The sequence below is a fragment of the Aptenodytes forsteri genome, unplaced genomic scaffold (assembly GCF_000699145.1).
Source record: "Aptenodytes forsteri isolate BGI_AS27 unplaced genomic scaffold, ASM69914v1 Scaffold151, whole genome shotgun sequence".
NCBI lineage: Eukaryota > Metazoa > Chordata > Aves > Sphenisciformes > Spheniscidae > Aptenodytes > Aptenodytes forsteri.
This window is the reverse complement of record NW_008795939.1, coordinates 5873408-5885659: the sequence shown is the minus strand read 5'-3', so window position 1 is coordinate 5885659 and position 12252 is coordinate 5873408. Positions and strand designations below refer to the sequence as shown.

At 36.9% G+C, this 12252-nt stretch overlaps 1 protein-coding gene across 2 annotated transcripts in view; it reads right to left on the bottom strand.

The window, feature by feature from the left end:
* The window catches only part of PCSK5 (proprotein convertase subtilisin/kexin type 5), a 271155-nt gene that overhangs the window by 120900 nt on the left and 138003 nt on the right, over nucleotides 1–12252 (bottom strand). For both annotated transcript variants that reach the window (XM_019473650.1, XM_019473649.1), the window contains exon 10: nucleotides 841–944. In XM_019473650.1, coding sequence (XP_019329195.1) covers nucleotides 841–944 — 104 coding nt within the window. The remainder of the gene's footprint in view (nucleotides 1–840; nucleotides 945–12252) is intronic.

The following is a 12252-nucleotide window of genomic DNA, read 5'->3' as shown; positions in this document are numbered from 1 at the left end:
CCCCCCTTTAGTTTAAAGCCATTCCCCCTTGTCCTGTCGCAACAGGCCCTGCTAAAAAGTTTGCTGCCATCTTTTTTATAAGCCCCCTTTAAGTACTGATAGGCTGCAATAAGGTCTCCCCGAAGCCTTCTCTTCTCTAGGCTGAACAACCCCAACTCTCTCAGCCTTTCTTCATAGGAGAGGTGTTCCATCCCCCTGATCATTTTCATTTACCTCTGCTTGCATTACAAAAGAGAAAAAAAGATAAAAAAATGTAGCTTTAATACAAAATTACAAGACTGTACAAAATTTTAGAAACCTACATGACAGCTGATAATAGTATGATTTCTGTCTCATTAAAAGTCATGATAGCTCAAGATTTGATTTTATCCTAAATCTGACAGAAATCTTAAATATAAATAATGTAGGGTGAATCATATAAAACAGAAATTTGAAAATACTGTTTTGTCATGTTGAATCAAAATTGTCAACAATTCTGAATGAAAACATGGTTTGAATTGAGAAACTGCTGTGCCTTCAACTGTAGACTATTTTATCAGAATACTAGCTATACAAGGAAAAATTAAAAAACACCAATTTACTTAGTTTTCTGCCAGCAGTGCATAAAATAGGACTGAAAGGGAAGATCTGGCCAATGCATTTTGTAGCTGTTATTTTTGGGTTTAGTCATTCTACGAGGTTCTCCTTATAAAAGAGAAGATAGGCCCCTTCAGTTTGAGCCTGAAAGGTCTCAAAACTATGTACAACATAGGGTCAAACAAACTACTTGAGATTATTTCTTCTTCAAAAATATCAAATAAGATGTTGCCTCTGATGGCAGAGAAGAAAGGAAGCTCTCACCCTTATAACCAGCCGCATTGGTTTTCCAGTCGTTAGCATTCAGATGTCCTGCACGTGAAGTCCTGACAATAATATGCTGTATATCTCTCCAGGTCAGAAATGGACTATGAAAAAGGGGAAAGACAAAAGTCACAGATCAGACATATTTTACCAGAATGTAGGGATACAAGGTCATATAAGCTAAAATATCCAAAGAAAAAGGGGAAAGACAAAAGTCACAGATCAGACATATTTTACCAGAATGTAGGGATACAAGGTCATAGAAGCTAAAAAATATCCAAAGCAATCCTTATTTCTCTTCTCTGCTTTCCTTTGCTCCATTCAAAAGAATGTGTCCTAATTTTACAGAATTACTACATGAAATTATTTATACAGCTGGGAGGTTTGCATTAAGCAGACTATAATGATATATGCTAATATTATGTTATATAAAACTTAAGGTAAGATGAAGGAGTACATTTCACACAGAGGTAATTTGTATGACCACCAGCTACTGTATGTTATCTACCTTGATGAGTGCAAAGGAAAAAAAAGCAAAATGTTGGCTTGCTGAAAAGCTCTACTAAATCTTACTAACTGCATGCTCAAGCTGGCAATTCCTTTAGACTTTCAGCTCCTATTGAAGCTATTTCAAGTGCCCCTGTTGTTATTCATTTGTCTACTACCCCTGGTCTTGGAATTCACTGAGGGTCTATGTGTATTCTTCAATAAGACCAAGCAGCCAGCATGAATCTGAATAGTTACAGAGCAAGTGCCTGCTTGCACAGATGTGTATTCCTTTAAGGGATTCCTCATAACCTGTCCACAAGGAAGGTGAAAGTAGATGCCATTTGCATCCTCACTATGACATTAATACCCATTTATCTTGTAGGACTAGAGCAAATCTTTAGGGAGTATAGTTTTCCTGTTTCTCTTAGATCCACCCCAAGGAGAATTTCTTCTCTTAGAAGATGATCTAAAGGTGCATGGCCATCATTGGGGTATTTTTTCTTTCTCCTTCCAATTTCTCAGTTTTTCCATTATCTGTAAGAAGATGAATAGTATTCCACTTAAAAATGCAGTTTAGTAGAGGGAATGATAAACTGAGCCACTAAATAATGAAGAGGAAAAAAGTATTGCAGTGCAGAACACCAGTCACTCAGTATCATTCTGAAAGTATCATTATCTGTCCCTATTTCACTCACTGGCACAACTCCACTCAGTTGTAATGATGAAGGTAGACCAGAATGAAGTTTATTAGACCCAGCATCGGCTGTCTACACTGTCCAGGGCTAGGCAGTCATTGAAAACCTGGGAAACCATGGTTCAGTTCCTTAACACATGCTCTTGTGTTTCTCAGACCATGAAGTCACTTGGGCCGGCAGACAAGTGACTTAATCTTGGCACTTATATTTAAGGCATGATACTTGGGCTCTGCTTCCACTTGCAGGTAGAAACTACACCAAGGCAACAGCCATAAGAGTGTGGGGAAGACCAACCCATGGGTGACTTTGAGTGTGTCACTTTCTGGGGTGAGCGGGACATTGCATCACACGGAGCGACTCTACACTCTTAAACCGACACATAGTCGAGTTACTAGAAATGTCAATGAGAAATTTCTTTGGGAAGCAGACACGGGATAATGACAAACATGCAAAAATATCTTGTTCTTCTCTAAGTCCCCCTTGACAGTGGAAGACAGAAAAATCTACTCATCTCTCTGTTTGATGTACACAAATGAATGTTGTGTGGAATGGCATCCTGCACACATTGTTTCACAACTTCCAGAACTTGTTTTGTCAAAAGAATATATTTTTGGAAATACTTGAGTAATCAGTGCTTTATGGTGCTTAAATATGGAAGTAGAATCCTGCTTACCCTGTGAGCTGAAATCAAGCTATTAGGAAGCAATCAGTGAATACATGTGATAATCTATTAAAAAATGAGCATTTTCTTTTTCATTCAAGATGCATCAATTTAGGTTTTCAGGTGACAAATTTCAGCTTCCACAAGCTGCAGCTTGAGGAGAAGGCAGTAGGGATGCAGAAGTTATTGCAAACCTGCAGTCAACTTGTTTATAGAAAAACTTGCTCCTAGCCTATCCTCTGTGCGCATTATTCATGGGTATTAACCAATGGAAGTTCACCTGTGTTGGTGGAATTACTGAAAATGAAAACCAATTTCAGAAGCATGGTCCATAATTCCATACAGGAGAGAAAAACTTGGGACATATAGGACATTCACTCACATATAACTGATTTTTACACATTTTACTTTCAAAAAGCCTTATAATCCATATGCTTGAAAACAAGTAGGAGTTGCCTAAAAATGTCAGACTTCTTTTATGTAACAAGACTGTAAGGAATAATGCAGACAGGGACCAAACCATTTAACTGTACATATTTTTCTCGTTCCCTTTGCAGTAATATGATTTTAATTCTGAGTGTATCTTTTCCATTACAGAACATTTCCAGTAGGTGTGTGGACCATGGGTATGTTGGTGTAACGTAGCACCTTTCTACCTACAGCTGGGACACCACAGGAATTGGCATGTATTCTTCTAGAGTCAACACAGAAAGTCCTGTCTATGGTCGCCGTTGAAACAGGAAGAGGGAATTGAAAAATCTGAAGAAGATGTTTTTTAAGTGAATCTCTTATTAATTGTAGACAGAATTTTTTGTAATTTCTTCCAAGCTGTATCAATTCATGGCCATTTAATTTCTCTCTGTTTTCATCTACAAGATAAAAGGTTATTCCCATGTTTAAATTGTTCTGTTATTTTTAAGGAGAGCTGATGACTTCTGTCCCTGTGCATTTATTAAAGCATCACTATGCCCATAGATACATTTTTTTCTTAAAGTGGAATTTCTCACACTAGACAGTTGGACTAGAATGACAGTAATTGTTTATTCAGCTGAGCTGGTAAAAATGACTGAAAAACAAAAAGAAAAAAAATTTCATGGAATGTAAGGAGCATTAAAGGTTTGTAAGATAGGGTATGCTTGGACAGTCGTGTAATATGCTTCTAGAAAAAAAATCAATATAATTTTATAGCAACTCAGGAATTTCACTGGGAGCCTGTGTAAAGTCTTAGAAAAACATGTTTCAGGCCTTCAGGAAGACCTCCAGGAATCCCAAGAGCTGCATTCTTTATAATATGGAATCTAAACAACCTGTTATTCTATAAAGCAACCTGTCCATGCTACTGGTGAAAAATAAGGCACTAAAATACTCCTCTCAATTTCTATAGGAGAGATTCAAAATAGGGCACACTCAACTGATTATTTAAAGAGGAATGAGGGATCTAATTGTGGATCTAACTATGCCTAGATAAAGGATCTAAAGATATAGTAGTCTTCATTGGATAATACTAAGCTCTCATAAATTGGACCTAGTCTCTCAGTCAGCAAATGAGATTATGTCTCAGAATCATGGTTTACTTCTAAAAACAATAATCATGGCAGATCTTGAAAACTGAGCCATTCACTGTTGTATCTGTCATCTGTATCTAATCACAAAAAAGAAATGTAAGAATTTCTGGGGCAGAAAACCTTGATCAAAGGTCTGATTTCCAGGACGTGACATGGTATATAGTTAAATCAATCTGCCTCTTATGCAACATCCAAATCTGCTTGCTTACTGTAAAATTCGTAAGATTTTTATGTTTTCTTCTCAAGGAATGGAAGTTTGGGCATATTTATATCTAAGAGATTTAACAGCATAAGAACAATATTCAAACCAATTTCCATAGCCTACTATAGGACCTTCAGTATACTAAGAATTGAGCTATTGCCAGATTGAAATTTTCTCTCTAGACACCTCATTTGAAACAAAATAGGTCTGCAATTGTTTCCCCATAAATTTTTTCAGAAACTTTAACAAAAAAAGAATAAAAAAGAAAGAAACTGGAATGATGTCAAAATAGCAGTTCATTTGGAGAAAGAAGAGTTTGGGTTTTTTTTTTTTTTAAACAAGATAGTCCATGAGCCAATTTTAAAGCATCTGGAAAAATCACAGAATTGGTCAAATATTTGTGAAACATGTCAAAATTGGATCCTAAGTGAGTAAACAGTTGTTTGCTAGCCATGTGGGCCCCAGATCCAGACAAGATGTCACTGATGTTAATTGATTTACCACTTGATTAATCTCAGAAGAATTAATGGCTAAACATCTTGAAATGAACAAATGCATTAACAAGAACAGTACTAACTCTGCTTGATAATGGATTGATTTCAAAAAATAGGCAATTTCCTTCCAGAAAATTGTTTTTCAATGTCTCATCTGAAATTGCCTTGGGATTACACATACCAGACAATACTCAAAATCAAACCAGAATAAGCAGAAGTGAGAACAATTACATACAAAAATGCTTGTACAGCAGCCAAAAAATAATGAATGTTGTGTCCTTAACCAATAGTTATACTCTAAGGTACAGCCCGCTTCTTTCAGACTTCTCAAAATGTTTATGAAACAAGGTAAATGAGAAAAAATGAAATAGGACAAATATATTAAATTATATTACAGTAATATTCATTTGAGATTTAACTGTATCTTTAAACAGGCTGCCTAGAAATAGTAGATCACCATTTTTGGCCAAATCTGATTTCTTCATTCCACAAGTAGTGTCCCTAGTGACAATTGGGCTAATCCTGGAAATAGTAAAGAATTCAGGCTCTATCCTTTTGCATAATGATACTGTGCCAAAAATAACTGTTCAGAATAAATAATTGGTACAAGAGAGACAATTAGCAAAAATATCACTCAATGCAATAAACAAATAGGGTAAAACTTTGGTTTGTTTTTTTTTTAGCAAAATAATATGGTTAGCAACTTGAATAATGATTGCTACATTATCTTCATAACCAGCAATTTGAATGTGACAAAGGTGGCCTATCTGAAAAAAATATTTCTTGCCAAAATAGCAGAGTCTGATGGGAATTGCTGGAAGAATACAATAAACTTTTCTCCAAAGAATCAAGGAAATACAGAGTATCACAGTGTGGATTAAGAAGAGGATCACCATTTGATTTGGAAGTATCAAATAACCTTCTTTGGAAATCTTGGCTATGAGAAAACACACATGGGTAATTATTGCTATAAAAAGGAGTCTCTGTGCCCTAGACATCTTGTAGAGCAGTAGTAAGTCATTTTCATCACTAATTTCTGCATAATGCCACCCTTAAAGGCTTTATGATAAATTTATAAACAAAACATAAGAAATAGTTGCCGGGCTTATTCACACATTCCTATCACTTAAAAATCAACCGAATTGTCCCATTAGATCTACAACCCTACTACCTGTCCTAATGACTCTAATATATAGCCTCATGGACAGGAATATTAGCTATGTTAATGGGAGACATTCTTCTTTCGCAGGTCACATAAAGAGTTAGTGTGAAGATGCCTGTTGCAGCACAGAATTTTAAGCGGGATGAGACATGAAGACAGCCTCTAATTGTTGTGCTTATCCTGTGCTTAGGTGTCTGAATGGTCTACAACATAACCATATCATTCCTGAAAATAAAAAGATACAAAAATGGACCCCAGTGTTCAACAATCCAGTCATGCATACACATGGACATACAAAATACATGTTTTTGACATGTCTGACACCCTTATAGATTCTACTTGTCATATATGCTGCAAATAATCCTGTTAACTTCCTGCTAGAAAAGTAAAGAATATTATGTGTTTGCTGATCAGCATGTAGCTCTTTCCCTGTAAACGTAACTTAAGTTTCTGCTCCAGTGGTCTTTTCATTTTCTGACCTGGTAAACCACTGTTCATTCAACTAGTATATCAAACAAAACCATTTGGTTACTTCAGAGTTAGCTCTCAGTTTCTTCTTTGCTCACACTTTTCTGGGTTCCAGATTGCTTGTCAGAAATTTGCCATTCCTCCTGCTAATTTCTGATCTGCATTCAATTTTACCCAATGATATCCCTTTGAAAGAAACCCAAGCCTGGCTAAAGATGACAATCCCTTAAAAAAATTAATGGCAATTGAAAATATTGTAAGTCAAAGGTCAGTTATTAGTAGTGTTAATGGCATATGCAATAGACCTCTGTCTAAAGAGACATGCAATTAATGAAATTTTGGGAAAATATTTTTCTAGGATCAAAATTGCTGTCAGTAGCCTTTTACACTAATTGTCATATTCCTCCTCTTTTTCCACTAATAGCTTAATTTGGGTATTGGACAAAGAAGAGCAGTGATATACATCTGAAAACAAATTCCTGACTAAAACTCATTAAGAACACATAATTTAAACCAGTTACATTCTGAAGTGTCCTGATGTTTGCCAAGTTTCACTGTGGAAAGACACTGGATCTGTCCATTTCAACAGTCACTAGGTAACTTCAGTACATCACTCATATTTTAAACATATTAAACATCTCAAGCTCATGAGTTCTACAATATCAGAATTTTCCATTCAAAGCTATAGCTTTTTGAACATCTTTTTAAGGTAATAGCATTTGCCTGTACAACATCATCTTTATCAGTTTATGTCTGGCTCTACTTTATGTCTCCATAGTTTCTGCCATGCATCCTAGTCTTTTCATGAGTCAGTGTCTGAAGGCTTTTGCATTGGCTACAACCATCTTTTGGATTATCTTTGTATAGGTTTTTAGGATAGAATACAGACAAGTTGTGATATGACATGACAAATATATTCATTTAGATGAACAGCAGGATAAGCAGCCATACATTCACCAGCAATGGTGTTCTGGTGTATCTGTGTCAAATCTGCAGTGCACACGGTGGCAGATTCCAGAGCCTAGAGAGTATCATGGTTTTCCCAGAGGTAGGAAATCCTAAGTGCCAAAAAGAAAACAATCGATGGCCCAACTGCAGGTTGATAATGATTTTCTGAGGAGAAATCCCTTGAGAGAGAGGTACCTGAATCACATCCCTTATTGTGCCTGCTCCAGAAGAATGAAATGGGACCACCCAAAAGACAGGGTGCATAGTCTGCTGAGGGACAACAGCATGGAAGCAACAGCAACAAAAACCTTAGGTCAGTTGCCAGTTTTAGAACCAGCTGTGACTGTGCATGTGGGGAAGCCTTACTTTATCTTAGGTTAATGCAGGCAGTTATGATTATATGTTACCCAGGCCTTTGACCTATCTTCCAAGTCCAATGATACTGATCACTTTTCATATAGTTGAGCTACGACACTGTGGTGCAAGGAATCTCAAAAGAAAGACTGCAGGGATACTGCAATACAGTGAACCTGCTCCTCTTCCACCTTCCTCGTTTTCCTCTCGCTGCAAGAACACAGACAGGGAAAAGCATATGGGCTCCCTGCTCTCAGGCTGAACAGCCAGCAGCAGCCCTAACAGCAACTTCAGAGACAACCTTAAGCAGCCTTTAAAAGCTGAGGCTGGGGAACACTTTGAGAACCAAGAAACTACAGGGCATAGAGCTGCCAAACTCTTAAAACTCTCAGCTGAGCACATGCCAACTGAGATTTTTGAAAAGCTTGTGAAAATAAAAGGCATTGCCCTGGCACTAGAACAATGGCTATCCACTTGTTCTATTTCTAGCTGTTGCTCCAAAGTGCAGACACAGTAAAACTCAATGAAAAAGTTAAAAATGATCACAGTCAAACTTTTTTTTTTAACCTAGACTCAGTTTAAGAAATGTCTGGATGGAATTTTCTTAAAACCTTTTTAAAGCAAGTTACGTGGAAAATTTCAGACCAAACGATTATTCTTTGGCAAGGTTACATGTAACTGAAAACAGGACCTTAAAATGGGAAACACTGGGCAACCTGAATGCAGGAAAGTACTTCCAAGTCAATCTCAATATAATAACTGAAATTGCATAAGTGGCGCAGGTGGTTAAAGCTCAAGAGAAACACAGGTTCTAAATTAAGCATTTATTTATGTTTACATTTTTCAAATACTTCACCATTGTTTTAAATAAATATTTCAGCATTATTTTAAAACTACTCCAAAAATGCAAAGATTCACAAAAAGATTTCTAACTCACACACTCTAGTGTTCTCTTTTATAATAGGCAGTCAATCAACGGAGCAAAGACTTAGCTAAAACTGATGGACTTCAATGATAACCTCTCCTTCTCTTACCCTGGCAGCCTACATACAGAGGTCACTTGACAGCACTTCCACAGTTTGCCTCAACCGTCTCATCACCTCTGACTCTATTTATGAACGAGCAAATTCCTCATAACTTTGACAATACAGAAGTATGTTCTCTGTATCCAAAACTGCCCCTTCCCAGACAGTGTACTGCTTTTCTCCTTTCTGTAAGAAAATCAATCAATACGGGAAGTATTGCAAGTATCTGATCAGTTTTCAGAAATCCAAAGTATCTTCCTCTGACACTCTTGACCCCTTGCAATGTGAACTGCATTTTCCTTTCATCTCAGTGATTACACTCAGTTATACTACCTTTTAGAAGAATGCGGTGCATTGTCACTTTTCTAAACGGAATGTTCGTATCAGAATTCACTGAAATTCTTAATGTCTTCCCAGCACTACCTTGTTCTAGCCTTGGTTTCATGTAACCAAAGACAAATGAAGTATACAGCTCATGTGAAGAGAATCATGGAAGAAAACAGACTCTCTCCAAAGTGATACCACTGAGTATACCACACAGTATAAACATAGCAGATTAATACTTCCATTTCAGGCGCTACTTCTTACTCATGTAACTGCAGTTTATATACCATGGGTTGGAAAACATGCATTGGCTTATAGAGAGTGGAGCATGCAGTTCACTTGGGGATGTATAATGTATTCTTCCATCTGCAACGTAATATTTTCTTTAAATTTGGCTTCTCCAAAGGAAGATGGCACAATGCCCACTGGAACAAATGTGGGCATACTGTCTCTCCTGACTCTGATTCACTCAAATCCCAAATGCAAACCTGTCATCAATGAGAAAGGGTATTTCTGATATCAACAGTAGATGGTACTATACGATGCAAATAGTTTATTTTTAGTAAGAAGATTGCTGCCTCTGTTCACTAAATCGATTATACTTTATACCCATAATTGCTGGTTGACAATTAGCAAAATTCAACATTATGTAATGACTAAGAAGTGCAATACACAAGCAAGCATTTATTCATAGAGCCTGAAGAAGATACTAGATACACTGGGAACCACCAGATAAAACAAGTAACTACTTGAATACCATAAGAAAACCACAGAATATGAAGATTAAGAGACGTCTTTCTTTATGTGACAGTTGTTGCATATCTACATTTCTGCATTACGCTGTTGGGGATTCCAAACAAGCAGTCTGAAACTCAGTTACACTTCTTTGGTTCCTGCAGGAGAACGTCCACTTGATAATCAAATACTGGACTGAAAATGCAATTCATAAAAAAGATGCGTTTACATTGTTTCAAATTGGGGTAGTAAGCAGACCACCATCCCAAAAAATTTTGTTGCCAGGACTTCAGGAGCAGACACCAGTTGGAAAAACCAACTAAGTGGAGGGTTCAAATCAGTAGGCAGGTAAGAGGTCCTCCATCAGCTATTTGCCAATCCTACCATATGGGGCTTATCAAAGAAAGAAAGTGGCAGGTTGGAGCGGAAATCTGCCTTGCTCATTTTGCATTGGTTTAATGTACCTTTGCATGTGAGTTGAAGCAACCTCTTGGCTGTTCTAACTCATATCCAGGCCAGACTAGTGCTCTGTCTCCCAGGAACAGAACTTGGCTACTGGTGAAAACTGACCTTGTAGGCTCCAAACCCTTCCACAGTATAATTTGTTGTGTTTCCCAGCACAAAGTGGAATGAAAGTATACATTATTACAGACATATTCAAGAAGTGTTCAGGACTAAGTGCTCCAGTTTTTAAGCAGCTTGCTGTATGAAGACCATAATTAACCTTGCAAAACCGCTTTCCAACCAGTCTTTTTAAAAAATCTCATATAAACACTAGTGCTATTAGCAGAGGCACTAATATGGAATCTAAGGAAGAATCTATGTAAATGCAAACTCTGCTTGAATGCAAACTAGTTCAAATAAGCCCCTGTGCTAAGCCACAATATCATGTGTCCTTTACATGCCATATATCTTAAAAGTATTCGAGAAAATACTTAAGATGTCTTCAAAACTTCTTTTTGCATACTTTAATTCCTAGCATTTATTTAGGATCGCCTAAATTGGCAGGTATCACACGTGAAAAATACCATCCCAAAAAATTTTGTTGCCAGGACTTCAGGAGCAGACACCAGTTGGAAAAACCAACTAAGTGGAGGGTTCAAATCAGTAGGCAGGTAAGAGGTCCTCCATCAGCTATTTGCCAATCCTACCATATGGGGCTTATCAAAGAAAGAAAGTGGCAGGTTGGAGCGGAAATCTGCCTTGCTCATTTTGCATTGGTTTAATGTACCTTTGCATGTGAGTTGAAGCAACCTCTTGGCTGTTCTAACTCATATCCAGGCCAGACTAGTGCTCTGTCTCCCAGGAACAGAACTTGGCTACTGGTGAAAACTGACCTTGTAGGCTCCAAACCCTTCCACAGTATAATTTGTTGTGTTTCCTAGCACAAAGTGGAATGAAAGTATACATTATTACAGACATATTCAAGAAGTGTTCAGGACTAAGTGCTCTAAGCAGTAAGCAGCTTGCTGTATGAAGACCATAATTCAACACCGCTTTCCAACCAGTCTTTTTAAAAAATCTCATATAAACTAGTGCTATTATTACAGACATATTCAAGAAGTGTTCAGGACTAAGTGCTCCAGTTTTTAAGCAGCTTGCTGTATGAAGACCATAATTAACCTTGCAAAACCGCTTTCCAACCAGTCTTTTTAAAAAATCTCATATAAACACTAGTGCTATTAGCAGAGGCACTAATATGGAATCTAAGGAAGAATCTATGTAAATGCAAACTCTGCTTGAATGCAAACTAGTTCAAATAAGCCCCTGTGCTAAGCCACAATATCATGTGTCCTTTACATGCCATATATCTTAAAAGTATTCGAGAAAATACTTAAGATGTCTTCAAAACTTCTTTTTGCATACTTTAATTCCTAGCATTTATTTAGGATCGCCTAAATTGGCAGGTATCACACGTGAAAAATACAACCTGAATTTTCAAATCAGATATATAAATAAGAATTACCACTCAGAAACTGCTTAAAATAATCTCAATAGATTTCATACAAACAAATCCCAGACATTAAACTTGAATATATTATGATATGATCTCCTTGTAATATTAAAGGCCTTACTTCAAAATCTATAACTGCACAAGACCAAAGGTTTCTCCATCCCTAGGACCGGATTAATTTATGGGAAAAAACAGCATGGGAAACCTGGAAATATTTCTCTCCCTAGTTTCCTTTTTTTTATTTTCTTTTTTTTCATTAATTTCTTGATGGTGGCTGTGTTCAGAAAATTGGTTGTAAGTACACATAGGAGAGAAAAGTTACTGAAAGAATACAAA